At 37.0% G+C, this 15,457-nt stretch overlaps 1 protein-coding gene across 4 annotated transcripts in view; it reads right to left on the bottom strand.

Moving 5' to 3' along the window:
- Nucleotides 1–15,457, bottom strand: part of ANKIB1 (ankyrin repeat and IBR domain containing 1) — a 159,518-nt gene that overhangs the window by 63,110 nt on the left and 80,951 nt on the right. For all 4 annotated transcript variants that reach the window (XM_049894010.1, XM_049894007.1, XM_049894008.1 and 1 more), the window contains 2 exons: nucleotides 13,552–13,734; nucleotides 4,768–4,885 (listed from right to left, as the gene is read on the bottom strand). In XM_049894010.1, the coding sequence (XP_049749967.1) occupies nucleotides 4,768–4,885; nucleotides 13,552–13,734 (301 nt within the window). The remainder of the gene's footprint in view (nucleotides 1–4,767; nucleotides 4,886–13,551; nucleotides 13,735–15,457) is intronic.

Raw genomic sequence — 15,457 nt, 5'->3', positions numbered from 1 at the left:
TAAAAAATTTAACATATAATTTGGCAAATACAAACAATGACCAAAAAATAAGTGTATGGTAACATACGTGTACGTATATAGGCATAGAGGTAGGTACAGGTGGATACATATGTGTGCAGAGATGAAGTATCTATATGTATGAGTAAGAACAAATATGTGTGTCAGCACATATATTCATAGAAGACAATTATAGATACTTCTCAGATATCACAAACACCTTGTAAGGCTGGTTTTCTAGGTTTGAAGGCTTAGGAACTTAGTCTCATGGGTCAACTCAGTAAACTGGCATAATATAGTTCACAAAGTTCATGTTCTGAATCCTAGTGAAGTGAGTAGCGCCTGGAGACTTAAAAGCTTGCAAGCAGCCATCTAAGATACAAATATTGGTCTCAACCCATCAGGAGCAAAAGAATAAGAAAAAACCAAAATCTCAGAAAAGAAACAAGTCTACAGGGCTAACAGCCTATATATGCCATGGTTTCAGTTACCCTGAGACCAGAAGAACTAAATGGTGCCTGGCTACCACTGCCAACCGTTCAGACCAGGGTCACAACAGATGGTCCCAGATAGAACAGGAGAAAAATGTAGAACAAAACTCAACTTCTTCAAAAAAAGACCAGACTTACTGGACCAGTTGAGACTACAGGACTCCCTGAAACTACTGCCCTGAGATACTCTTTAAACCTTGAATCGAAACTATCGCTTGAAGTAACAGAATGGCACACGAAAAAAAGGATATTGCCCCTATGTATGGTGCTCTACTAAAAAAAGACATCTATATGAGACCAAAAGGTCAGCATTTACTCTAAAGCAAAGGTAAGGGGGCAGGGAAACTACAGTACTGGAAATAGAACAACCAGAACACAATTAAAAGAATGCTGACACATTGTGAAAAATGTAACTACCGTCACTGAACAATCTGTATGGAAACTGTCAAAGGGGAACCTAATTTATCACGTAAACATTCACCAAAGACACCATAAAATATTATAAAAAAAAAAAAATTACTAAAAAAAAAAAAAGACACAGTGGACTTTTAAATGCATACTGCTATGATAAAAGAAACCAATCTGAAAAACCTACATAATGTATGATTCCAACTGTATGACATTCTGGAAAAGGCCAAACTACTGAGAGCAAAAACATCAGTGGTTGCCAGGGGACATGGGGGAGGGGCAAGAGATGAATAGGTGGAGCACAGGGCATTTTTAGGGCAATGAATCTAGCCTGTAGAATACCGTCATGGTGGACACATGACATTAAGCATTTGCCAAAACCCATAGGACTGTACAACACAAAGAGTAAACCCAAAACTGTGGACTTTAGTTCACCAGTTTTCGTTCATTAATTGTAACAAACGTACCACCGGAATGAAAGATGTTAAGAGGAGAAACAATGTGTATGGAGAGGGGATAAATGGGAACTCTGTACTTTCAGCATGATTTTTCTGTAAACCTAGAACTGCTGTAAAAAATAATCTATTAAAAAAAGAAAAGCAGAGTTTAAAAAAATTATGATACAATATATTATTTGGCTAAATGTAGATATTTGTGAAGCCCTGATGGGTCAGCAATTAAGAGCTTGATATTTGTGGCAGAGATGGCCACCTGTACACAAAAATGCTGCAGTGTAGAACTGTTGCTTGCAGTTAGGTGTGGTCGTGTGACTAAGTTCTGGCCAATAGAATATGCTGCAGAAGTGATGTATGCCACTTTCAGGACAGGCCCATAAAAACCTCCCACACTTATTGTTCCGTGCTCTTTTCTCTTTTGCTGGATGGCTGCAAGGGAGATAATTTCCAGGGCAACCTTGGAAGCTACTTTAAGATGGCAGAGTCTAAGTCAGTCAGGGTCATGGAACGCCCCATAGCTTACCGAAAAAGGCTGTGGACTAGTATATGAGTAATAAATGAAAGTTTGTTGTGTTTGTGCCTATACTTTTGTTTCAGCAGCTAGCTTACCCTAACTAATACAGACCATAATGTAATGGTTCTCTGCTGATGAATAGCTTCCACTTTTCTGCCAGCTCTATATTACACTTAAATTTACACTCTGTATTTAGAAGCTCAAGCAAAGGACAAGGGTACCCCTTCTGATGCTGCAAATGTTACCCTAAAGAACACAACTGAAAGTATTTTGTATTTTCTTACGAATATTTATATTATAAAAGTTTTTTTTTTTAAAGTTAAGCATTACTACTGGCTAAAAAGGAAATATTTTGACTCTAAATTACATGATTTTAAAAGCTATTCTGAATGTGATTTTTTGACTCAGATTTAAATTTTTTTCTATAACAAAGTAGATAAAGAGGGCAATGGGGAAAATAATTTTATAGCAAAAAGGTAGATTTTCAGAAAATACATAATAACATTTCAGGTATATTATCTATTCATTCCTTAAGTATTTTCTGAGGGCTTAATATATATCAGGTATTATGGAATAAAAAAAAAAATTTTTTTTTATTATGGAAACAAACAAGAAACAATAAAAGCTGCCTCAAGTAGTTTCTAGGTTAATAAAGAGGAAAGTAAATAAAAGAGATTATTATAATATTGTATTCTAAGTGTGTGACATATACACATGGGATATATAATGGGGATGGTTAGGAAGGGTCTCAGTGCAGACCTGGGAAGAAATAATCATAAAAGGCTTCCTGGAAGAGGTGATTTCTAATGAGAAGTAAGAGTGAGTAAGGTAAAGAAATGGTGAGACTGACAGTCCAGGCAAAGAAGCCTGGGCCATGAAGGTCTACTAGAGAGTTCAGGTGGTTTTAAGTCTTAAAGGTCAGTTGAACCCACCATCTGCTCATGGGAGAAAGATGTGACAGTCTGCTTACATAAAGATTCCAAACCAAAATCAAACCCATTGCCATCGAGTTAACTCCAACTCATAGGAAACCCTATGGGGCAGTTCTGCTCTCTCCTGTAGGGTCACTATGAGTTGGAATCAACTCGACAACGGCGGGTTTTGGGTTTAAGTCTGTGGAAAACCAGTAAAGGGGTTTCAGCAGGGGAAGTAACATGCTCAGATCTGCATTTTAAAGTTACACTCTAATGGCATTAAGAAAAACTAATTGGGTAAAAGTGCAATGACAAAGCTGGAGACCAGGACTCAGGGCACTATAATCCAGATGAAAAATGAGAGCCTGAATTTAAGTTAGTGGCAGTAGGAATGAAAAGAACTAGGGGGAGGCTGAGAAATATTCAGGGAGATAAATGATGGGACTTGTGGCCAATTGTAATAGACATGGAGAAATACTGACTCTCAAGTTTCTGGCTAGGGTAATTAGGTGAAGGTTGGTGCCTCTAATCAGGGCAGGTGGGAGATGATGAGTTCAGTTGTGGACATCCTTAGCTTGAGGAGAAAACATTAAATAGACACTTAGAAATGCAACCTAGAATACTTGATTAAAGTCTCAGTTGCAGATACAGTCTTTATTGTTGTTTGTTTCAGTGGTTTTTGAAGCCATTCATTTCAGCAGATAAATATGCGTAGCAATGTTTCTTAGAGAGCAGTCCACTTGGCAGGCTTGCTCACAACACATATTTTTACGCCTCACCCAAGACCTAACCAGTTAAGACTCTGGGAGTAGTCCTAAGAATCTGTGCTTAATGTCCCAGAACCACTGATACACAACGTAGGAAAACAATGCCAAATGTAGAATCCTGGCAAATATCGATACTTAAAGTAGTGATTCTGGAGAGTTATATAGCAAATTATTAATAGTGGTGATCAAGGAATAATAAAACAAGGAGTTTCTAATTTTCTTCCAATCGAGATTATATCAAATTTTTGAAAATCAGCATTCTGTTTTGGTATGGACAACAGTCTCAAAATGACTTGAATAGAATACCTACTTTTTCTTTAAAAAATTTTTTTTTAGTTCAGAAAATGCTTTTCTTTGAAATAAGCAAGACAAAATTCAAATACCAAGTGTGAAATGAGAAGGTCGGCTCAGCACAAGACAACTTCCAGAATGGCAGTCTTAAGAGTCACCGAAAACTTGCAACATGCTGAGTTTACAGGAAAACTTAAGAAAAGTTGGTTATGTCCTCAAATAAAATCCCTTGGGTTGAGCTGACTCCAAAACTGTGCTTTGTGAAATTCATGGAAAGAAAAAGCTTTTACATAAAATGGACAATACTAATAATACAATCCTTAAGCATTAAACTGAACAATCACAGGTCAGCCCTGGTGATACAGTGATTAAGTGGTCTGCTGCTAACCGAAAGGTTGGCGGTTCAAACCCATCAGCTGCTCCATGGGATAAAGAGGTGGCAGTCTGCTTCTGTAAAGATTTACTGCCTTGGAAACCCTACAGGGCAGCTCTACTCTGTCCTACAGGGTCAGCTTTGAGTCAGAATCGACTTAACAGCAATGAGTTTTTCTATCAATAGGTACTACAATTTTATACTGGAATGAATTTAGCAAAAATTAACGTCAAAACTAGGAATAGAACTATGAATTCTAAATTCAAACCCTGTACAAATCAGATATACTTCTAAAATTAAACAATGTATAAGTGGATTCAGTAACTTAATTTTGAAAAAGAAATTTCTTCTGTATGATTTATAGCCAATTTATACTTCAAAATACAAAATGTTATGAGGATGCTGAGTACCATAATAATCACTGCACAAAAAACAGCTCAGGCTTGTTTAACAAACTACTTTGTTTCATATTAAAATAATATAACAGCCATCTTTAATTCTGAAAAGTTTTAAAAGGCATTCATATTATCAGAAGTGTAAGACATTGCTTCCATTACCATGAGCTCGAAGTAAAGCTTCAGCAGTAAATAATGGAGCCTGAAGCATGTCTGCAGTTTCCACTATAAGCATATCTTTCAATCTACGAAGATCCTGGGGCCTTAATCCTTCATATGGCTTTGAAAAGAAGAAAAACAAAGTTCAAATGGTTATTACAGTCTTAATAATTATTTAAATGCCTATAAACAAATATATGTAATAATCATTCCTTTTAATTTCCCAGTTTCAATTTGATTAAAAAGGCTCTTTATGTTCTACTGTCATGGACTTTAAACTATCTTTTTACAAATCTATTTTAAGTTACCCACCCAATGCCACAGCTGCTAACCAAAGGGTCGGCAGTTTGAAACCGCCAGGCGCTCCTCGGAAACTCTATGGGGTAGTTCTACTCTGTACTATAGAGTCGCTATGAGTCAGAATCGACTCAACGGCACTGGGTTTGGTTTGGTTTTGCTTATTTTAAGTTGGAGAGTGGATGCCGGGGCTTATATGCTGTCTCATTCTAAAACAAAAGTGTTATACTACAATGACAACCCCATCTTATTTGACAGATTTTAAATTCTGGATAATACAAAAAAGTATTTGAAATTAACATCTATAATCTCACTGTTGAGTAGCAATCACGAAGTTTTTGTGTGCTTTTATCTAATCTTTTTTTTTTGCAAATAAATTGTGTGTGTCTATTTCTTGTTGAGTAACAATCACAAAGTTTTTGTGTGCTTTTATCTAATCTTTTTTTGCAAATAAATTGTGTCTGTCTATTTAGGTATGCAGTTTAAATCACTGAACCATCAAACATTTACACTTATTAAAAGTTATAAAAATGAACCTCCAACACACCTTTCTTTGCTCTTCCCAACAAAGAAAGAAAATCACTGGAGATGTTAAAGAGCTACCAACGGTGACTGTGTACACAGCCAGCAGCGCTATTCCTTTTAAATTTATTTAAATTATTTAATTTGAATTTGTTCCTTTTAAATGATGATGACAAAAAGCTAAACACATTTCACATCACACTGCATTAATAATCTACCATGTGTATTCAGGTATACTGACATTAATCTGTACATACACAGGTATCCCATAACTTAACTAGAAAAAGGAATGAAAATTTAATTCAAACTATCCTATATAAGGATGGCATTAATAACAATGAAAGAAACAAACAACAAAAAACCCACTGCAATTTTATCCAAACTTTCCTTAGAGAAAGTCCCAAAACCATGACGTATACTTCACTTTTAAGCTAATTTATAAAACGCACTTTCTCCTGCAAAAACTTAGCAAGCTCTTACATGGTTAAATTTGTAGTACTCACTGGGGGATTGTAAAATGGTACACCCACTAAGGAAAACAGTATGGCACTTCTTCAAAAAGCTAGAAACAGGAACACCTTATGATCCAGCAATCCTACTCCTAGATATATGTCCAAGAGATATAACAGCAGTGACATGAATAGATATATGCACACCTATGTTCACTGCAGCACTATTTATAATAGAAGAAAGATGGAAACAACCTAAATGCCCATCAATAGATGAATAGATAAAGAAATTGTGGTACATACATACAATGGAACATTATGCAATTATAAAGAATAAGGAGGACTCCATGAAACATAACATAGATGAATCTGGAGGACATTATGCTGAATGAAATAAGTCTATCACAAAAGAACAAATATTGTATAATCTCACTTTTATAAAAAATCAAGGATAGGCATACATACAGAAAGCAATATTCTTTGACGGTTACCAGGGATGGGAGGAAGAGGGAGGCGGAACTGCTTTCTAGATAGTAGACACTTGTGACTTTTGGTGATGGGAAAGGCAAAACACAATATGGGGAAAGTCCACACAACTTTGCCAAGGTAAATGAAGACACTAAGAAATATGCAAGAATAAGGGACAATTTTGGTACATGCTATAACATACACAATTTTGCAACAACAGTAATAAGCAAAAAATACGAGCGTAGTTACACAGGTAGATATGTATCTATACATGTGCACAGGAAGGTATATGTGAGTACATGTGTGTGCATGTATAGGTGTATCTGTAAGCATATGCGGTTAAGTGCTACAGTTGCTGACTGAAAGGCTGGCAGTCCGAATCCACCAGACACTCCTGGGAAACTCTATGGGGCAGTTCTACTCTGTTTTACGGGGTCACTATGAGTCAGAATCGACTCGACGGCAATGGGTTTTATGGGTAGGCATATATATATATATATATACATGTTTGTGTGTGCTGCATATATATTCATATACATAATAAAGCACTCAGGAGGCACAGTACACAGAGGCTTCCTAGATATATCCAAACACCCTGTGGGATTGGTTTACTGGGTTAAAAGGCTTAGGACCATAGTCTCCTGGGACAAATCAATCAATTGGCATAACATAGTTCATAAAGATAATGTTATACATCCTACTTTTGGCAAGTAGTGTCTGGGGTCTTAAAAGCTAGCAAGTGGCCATCTAATATACAACTACTGGTCTCTACTCATCTGGAGCAAGAGAGAATGAAGGAAACCAAAGACTCAAAGAAGAAACAAATCCACAGGACTGACAGCTCATTTGAACCACAGCCTCTTTTAGCCTGAGACCAGAAGAACTAGATGGTGCCCAGCTATCACTACCAACAGCTCTCACCAGGGACACAATAGAAAGTCTCAGATAGAACGAAAAAAAAATGTAGAACAAAATTCAAATTCCTAAAAAAAGGCTACACTTACTGGACAGATAGAGATTAGAAGAACCCCCGAGACTACTGCCCTAAGATACTATTTGAACTTGGAGCTGAAGCCACTCCTGGAGGTCACCTTTCAGCCAAATAATATATAAAATAAACAATATCACCTATGAGTAATGTCCTTCCTTAAACGATCAACTATATAACATTTTCCCAAAAGCAAAGATGAGAAGGCAAGAAGAGACAGGGCAGTTAGATCAATGGAAACAGAATATACAGAATGGAAATAGTAAGAATGCTGACACATTGTAAAAACTGTAACCAATGTCACAGAACAATCTGCATAAAAACTGTTAAAGGGGAACTTAATTTGCTGTGTAAACTTTCACCTAAAACACAATATAAAAAACAAAAAACAAATCTCTATACTCACTGCAGTATAGAGGTTATGGATGTATATGTGTTTTGAGTTCAGGCTAGGGACTTTAGGTACCTATCTGCTTTTGGGGAGGTATTGGCCTTTTGAGCTTGTGCAATTGATTGTTCCAAGGAGTATGTTCTTTTTGGGTGGTGTTGTTTATCTTATGAATGGCTTCAGTTCCAGGTTAAACTGCATTACTTTGATATCATGCATAAAATGAGAGTTACCTGCAAAAACTAACTCACAATGAGAGTAAGTTTCCTGATATTCCCCATGGTGGCAACTGTATATTTCCTGGTCTTTTCTAAATGTTCATTTTCAAATTAGCCATGATTCTACCTCATTTGTGTTGAGCCAAATAAGTAGAAAGAAAATGGTTAAGCTAAGCATGATTCTACAGATTAGTATTTTATTTAGAAACTGTGCAAATAACTAATGGAAATAAAAAAATCAGCTTTCCTTGCCACTCTGACATAATATATGAAAGGTTTGATTTTAGATTTATTAAGAAGGTATATCTTAGATTTATTAGGAAGAAGGTATAATATAAAGCAACTTGTAAAGATTTAAAAAAAATGTACTCGGTGTTAAATAGGTTATATTGAAAGAAAAATAGTTCTTGAAGGAGAAAGACATACTGCCTTCGTGAACATGTAACATGTTCACTCCAAATCTTTGCAACAGAACTGTAATTAGGTCATATGAAGCATTTCAATATGTTGCTCAGTCCCAAATGGTACTATTTCTGCCTTCTGCAGGAAGGATTAAAATGAAGGTGTCTTTCTCTTTCCTGTCGCAAAGGTAAACTGCTTCTATTTTCAGATTGAACACAAACTAGCAATAGCCTCCAAAATGTCAGGACTGATACAAAGGAAGAAAAAGGAAACTAAAAAGAAACAGGATATAAAAGTACTGTACCTCTTTTGCACCAGTGCATACTGCTGCTACCAGAAGACCTATGAAGAAATGTGAAATAGGCTAACGCGTAAACTGTACTCTTAGAAAATTTTTTATTGTGCATTAGGTCAAAGTTGACAGAACAAATTAGTTTCCTATTCAATAGTTTGTACATAAAGTGTTTCACGACCTTGGTTTCATTCTCCACAATTTGTCAGCACTCTCCCCATTTCTGCCCTGGGTTCCCCATTTCCTTTCATCTTCCCTGCCTTCTCATTTTTGCTTTTGGGGAAATATTAGCCTTTTGAGCTTGTGTAGTTGATTGTTCTAAGGAGTATGTTCTTTTTTGGGTGTCGTTGTTTATCTCATGGGCTTGTCTATTGTTTGGCTGGGAGGTGGTCTCTGGTAATGGCTTCAGTTCTAGGTTAAATTGCATTACTTTGATATCATGCATAAAATGATAGTTACCTGCAAAAACTAACTCAGAAAAGGCTATGACATAAAGGAGTTATGAATGGGTCAGGTACTGGCCTAAGTATTTACATATATTAACTCATTTAATGATCACTACAACCCTATGCTATGATCATGACCATGATCATCATTATTATTGCATTTATATACACATTTAAAATGTATATTCCCTATGAAATTTCTAGAAATTGGGTTGATGGATAATAGGCTATGCACATTCTAAATTTTAGTAGATGCTACTAAACTGTCCCCAAAAATTGTATCAATTTATATTTCTTCCAGTACTGTATTAAAGAATTCTTTCCCTACACTCTTACTAGATAAATTGTATCTCATCAGTGTTGTTATTTTTTTGGCAAGCTTGGACAAATAAAAGGTACCTTGATAATGAGTACTATTATCTTCTGATTTAATTAAAAATTAAGATAGTATATTAGAGATAAGGAAACCCTGGTGGCATAGCGGTTAAGAGCTCCAGGTTCTAACCAAAAGGTTGGCAGTTTGCATCCACCAGGCGTTCCTTGGAAACCCTAGGGGGCAGTTCTACTCTGTCCTCATAGGGTCACCATGAGTTGGAATTGACTTGATGGCAACGGGTTTGGTTTATTTGAGATAAAAGCCTAAAAACACAGTTATAAACGTCTTTTAATTTACTTGCATCAACATTATTTCAGGAATATTACTACTGAACTATCGTCTTCTGACTCTATATCATTACATTATACTGATTATTAAATTAATAATTTCTATGTCTGATTCAGGATCATGGATTGCCAAAAGCAGGCAGTGAGGCAAATAGGAAGACGCATGGACTTGAAGTTAGAAGAATCAGGTTCAGCTCACTTTGATCCTGGCAAGTTATCCAACTTGCCTCATTTAGAAAAGAAGGGGCCATAACTGTCATGTTTCCAAGATACTGTGTGGATTTAATAAACATGTGAAAGTGCCAGCAAAATGCTTAGGATACAGGCCTCCTTCCTCTCTGTAAGGGTACTTTATCTAAATAAGCATCCTAGAGAAAAGCCTAACTAAAGAAACACAAAAGGTAAAGAAACACAAAAAAAATTTTTTTAATCCCAAGGAACTTAGTTCTTTTGACCAGCTGGAGAATAAAAAAGCTCAAAACTTTTTGGGATTTATGGAAAAAATAAAACAAATAATAGAATCATTCTTTAAAGCACATACAAGTCAATGCAGCTATGTAATTCCTTTTAGAATCAGGTTAGCACTGAACAAGGAGCCCTGGTGGTACAGTGGTTAAGCACTTGGCTGCTAACTGAAAGGTTGGTGGTTTGAACCTACCAGCCACTCCAAGGGAGAAAGATGTGGCAGTCTGCTTTTGTAAATACTGACAGCCCTGGAAACCCTATGGGGCAGTTCTATTCTGTCCTATACAGTCACTATGAGCCTGAACTGATTCGACGGCAATGGATTTTAACACTGAACATGGAGGAATCAGAATCATTTTGGGGGGAAAAATTTAATACGTCTTCTAATTTCTTTATTAGAGAATTATCTATGGATGTCCACTTTGTGCAAGCACTGTGGTAGACCCTGAAAATACTCTGTTGAATAAGACAGATTAGAGCTGACGATCTAATACAAGAGAAAGCCAAAAAACAAGAAAGCAAATACATACACAAAATAATGACAGCAGTTGTTAAGTGCAAAGAAAAATAAACTAGGTATTATGGTAAGGAATAATGGAAGGAGAGGGACCTACTTTAGAAAGAATGGTCCAAGACTGCCTCTCTGAGGAACTGATATTGAGCTAGCCTGGAGAAAAACTGGGAGAACAGTTCAGACGTAGAAACAACAAATGCAAAAAACCTTGCTGTAGTCTAGTTATTATGGCTAGAGCAAAGTGTGACAGGAGAAAAAAGTCTGAGATAACGCTGGAAAGGTAGATAGTGGTCAGACCATGTAAGGGCTTATATATAAGTAAATAGCTTAGGTTTTAACCTGACTTCAATAAAAAGTCACTAAATTACTTAAATGATATGATCTAATTTAAGTTTAAAAATATCACTCTGTACTACGCAATGACAAAGAACAATTGATGAATCTGCAAAGCATCTCACAACATGGATGAATTTGGAAAGAATTATGCTGAGTGAAATATCAATCACGAAAAGGACAAATATCGTATAAGAACACTACTATAAAAACTCATGAAAAGGTTTACACACAAAAAGAAACAATCTTTGATGGCTATGAGTAAGGGGAGGGGGATGGAAAAACACTAAATGGACAATAGATAAGCGGTAACTATGGTGAAGTGTAACACGGTACACAATACTGGGGAAGCTAGCACAACTTGTCCAAGCAAGGTTATGGAAGCTCCATAGAAACATCCGAACTTCCGGAGGAACCGAATTACTAGGCTGAGGACTGTGGGGACGATGGTCGTGGGAAACACCTAGCTCAACTGGCATAAAAGAAAACGTTATACATTTTACTTTGGTGGGTAGCATCTGGGGTCTTAAAAGCTTGTGAGTGGCTATCTAAGACACTCCACTGATCTCACCCTTTCAGGAGCAAGAGAAAATGAAGAAAACTAAAGATACAAGGGCAAGATTAGTCCAAAGGACTAATGGATCACAACTACCACAGCCTTTATAAGACTGAGTCCAATACAACTAGATGGTGCCCAGCTACCATCACTGACTGCTCTGACAGGGATCACAAAAGAGGGTCCCAGACAGAACTGGAGAAGAATGTAGAAGAAAATTTTAACTCACACAAAAAGACCACACTTACTGGCCTGACAGAGACTGGAGAAACCCTGAGAGTGTGGTCCCTGGACACACTTTCAGTTCAGTAAAAAGTCGTTCCTGAGGTTCACCCTTCAGCCAAAGATTAGACAGGCCCATAAAACAAAATGAGACTAAAGGGGCACAGCAGCCCAGGGGCAAGGACTAGAAGGCAGAAGGGGACAGAAAAGCTGGTAATAGGGAAACCAAGGTCAAGAAAGGAGAACGTTGATGTGTCGTGGGATTGTTAACCAACGTCATAAAACAATATGTATACTAACTGTTCAATGAGAAGCTAGTTTGTTCTGTAAGCCTTCATCTAAAGAATTAAAAAAAAAAAAAGAATAAATCGAGATGCACATTAAAAAAAAAAATAAAGAAAAATATCACTCTGGCTTCTAATGGATCCTAAGAACAAAGGGAAGGAGGCCAGTTAGGAAACTATTATAGTAGTTCAGACGAGAAGTGAGGGTGGCGAGGGCCTAAGGGAAGTAGCAGTGGAGGTTAGGCGGAGTAAGGGATTTGAGTGACACTTTTAGAGTTAAAACTGATAGAATTTTCTGATTGTCTGGATGTGAGGGTTTAAGGGGCTGTAAGGAATCAAAGATGCTTGCCATATTTCTGCTTGAGTGACTCGGTAGATCGGAGGTAACGTTTACTGAGACAGGGTAGACTTAATGGAAAACCAGAAGAGAATGTTGTCCCAGAAGCCAAAGAAAGAGTGTTTCATGAAGAAGGGAGTAGTCAGTTGTGTCAAGTGCTGCAACAAATTCAAGTAACATGAGTAGAGAAGAGTGTCTACTGGATTTGGCAACATGGTAATTCTTGGTGTTCAAGACAAGTGCAGTTTCATCACAGTAGAAGGGAATAAAGTTACACTACCCCCCCAAAAAACCCATTGCCATCCAGTTGATTCTCACTCATAGAGGCCCTATAGGACAGAGTAGAACTGTCCCATTGAGTTTCTAAGGAGCACCTGGTGGATTCGAACTGCTGACCTTTTGGTTAGCAGCCGTAGCAATTAACCACTACACCACCAGGGTTTCCAAGTTACACTACAATGTGCTTAAAATGAATGGAAGGTGAGGAAGTTGGTATGTATAGATAATTTTAAGTCTTGCTTTTTGCATATGAAGATCAGAAGAGGGGAGATGCAACTAGATGAGGACAGGGACCAGACTGGGTGAAGGGTAGTTTTTTTTTTTTTTTTTAAAGATGGGATTTACTAGAGTATGTTTGTTGATAAGAGCAATCCAGAAGACAGGCAGAGACTGATGAACATGAGAATTGGAGTCTTGGAGCATCAGCAGTGGGAAGGGCTCATATCACACATGAGTACCTCTACTTACATGTAAGTAATTATATTTACATATACTGGAGAAAAGACCTCCCCCCAAGTTTTTCTAGATATACTGTTATATTTATGGCTATATAGATGATATGACAGTATACTGCAAAAACCATACAAACTTGGTTTTAAGATATTACATATATATAATTTTAAAATATTATCACATACAATTTTTTTTCATTAAAAAAACTTACCTCTCGTTTGTCTAATGCAGCATATTCAGCTTCTATTTCTTCAGCTTCTGGATCCCGTGAAAATACCATTTGAGATTCCAGATTGAGGGCCAGATCTTTGTGGTGTTGTTTTTCAGCACAGTCACAAGGAGTATCTTTATTTTCATTCTCAGCGAACAGGTCTCCTCCATGTTTTACTAGAAGCTAAAAAAGTTTTTTTTCAAAAACTTGCAACTATAGATTTTAAATGACTTAATTCCAAAAATCAACCAAACCCAGTGCCGTCAAGTCGATTCCGACTCATAGCGACCCTATAGGACAGAGTAGAACTGCACCATAGAGTTTCCAAGGAGTGCCTGACGGATTCGAACTGCTGACCCTTTGGTTAGCAGCCGCAGCACTTAACCACTACGCCCCCAGGGTTTCCCACATAGGATAAGGAGGACTAAATAGGATGGCTGAGTATTTAATCCTCATTGAAATCTGTTTTTTTGCCTGTCTTGAACATTGGTGGTATATAAAATGCTCTACCTTAAAACACACATGCAATTATTGCCGTCTCAACATGTATTCATCCATTCAGCCTTCCTTTCCCGTCCCATCTCAGAGGAAGAGGGGTAGAGTAGCTCCTAGTATTCAAGACAAGTCCTTCCTCATCATAATCTAAATGGCTGGTGACTCTAGGCAAGTCATTTAACCTCTTTAAGTCTCATACATACTTACATAATCTTGAGAAGAAGGAAAACAAGATGATTCCTAGTCTGTTCTAGTTTTAAAATGCCCATTTTATCATCTGTTTTCTCTATGACCTTGTACTGTCCACTGCTCCCTCCATGTCCTCCATATTCACTCTGTTTTTCTTTTGGTTCCTGGCACAGGGGTCCCAGTCCCCTATTTAACTTAATCTTGCTATCCTTCTATTTACGTTCCTAACACTTTGTTTCTCAGCCACATTTCTCAAATTAGTGATTGATATCCATTGTCTTTCCACTTCCTCATCAAACTACTCCCTCAATTACTTCCTGCAATCTGACTCCTAAATTGACTGTTTTACTGAAACAATATTTCTGTGAGTCATTTATACCTCTTAACTCTCAAATCCAACAGCCTGTCTCAGTCTTCCCAGTCAGCATGTGGCTACCTCCTCTCCTTAAATTCTTCTCTTGGCATCCTTGACACGGTATCATGCTGGTTCTTCTACTTCTCTGCGTTTTTGTTCTCACCCCCTTTTAAACATCAGCATTCTCCAGATTGATGCTGTGACTTAAACTCTTTTTTATTTTATCTGTAATTTCACTTCTTTCCCTTGGATTTCTAATCTACACAGTATCTTGTTTTCAGCTATCAGCTTTACGCAGATGTCTCTGAGTTGTAAATCTATACTCTTTTTAACAAATCTTTAGTCCTCATTTTTAATAGCCTGCCTACCATCTCATGTGGATAATCTAAGACCTTAATCTTCATCGTTCTAAATGTAAACTCAATATATTCTCCCTTCCTTCCAATGGATTCTTCCATCTCATCTCACTTTTCAAATGTCTGTTAATTGTTGGCAGGCTTAAAAGCAACCCAGTTCAAACCCATATTCATTTTATTTAAAGGTAAAGCTAATTTTATTTCATTCTAATTATAGATATCAGATTGTTACAGGAAATGTGAAAAAAAAATCAAAGAGAAAATTATAGCATCCAAAGATAGCTCACCATTGTTAACATTTTAAAGCCTCCATCATTTTTTACTCTTTCTCCCTTGCTTTCTTTTGTCACCAAATGTTACCAGTTCTTCACAGTGTCTCCTGCACCTGCCTCATTCTATTTCTAATGCTGCTACACAAATGCAGGCTCTTTATCAGCTCACACCAGAATTTGTGCAATAATTTTCTAACTTCTAGCACTCCCTCCAGTATACTGATTCTAACCTTGGCTTA

This window comes from Elephas maximus, chromosome 8 (assembly GCF_024166365.1).
Source record: "Elephas maximus indicus isolate mEleMax1 chromosome 8, mEleMax1 primary haplotype, whole genome shotgun sequence".
NCBI classification, from domain to species: Eukaryota; Metazoa; Chordata; class Mammalia; order Proboscidea; family Elephantidae; genus Elephas; species Elephas maximus.
Note: the sequence above shows the minus strand (reverse complement) of the source record. Positions and strands in the feature narration are given on the sequence as shown.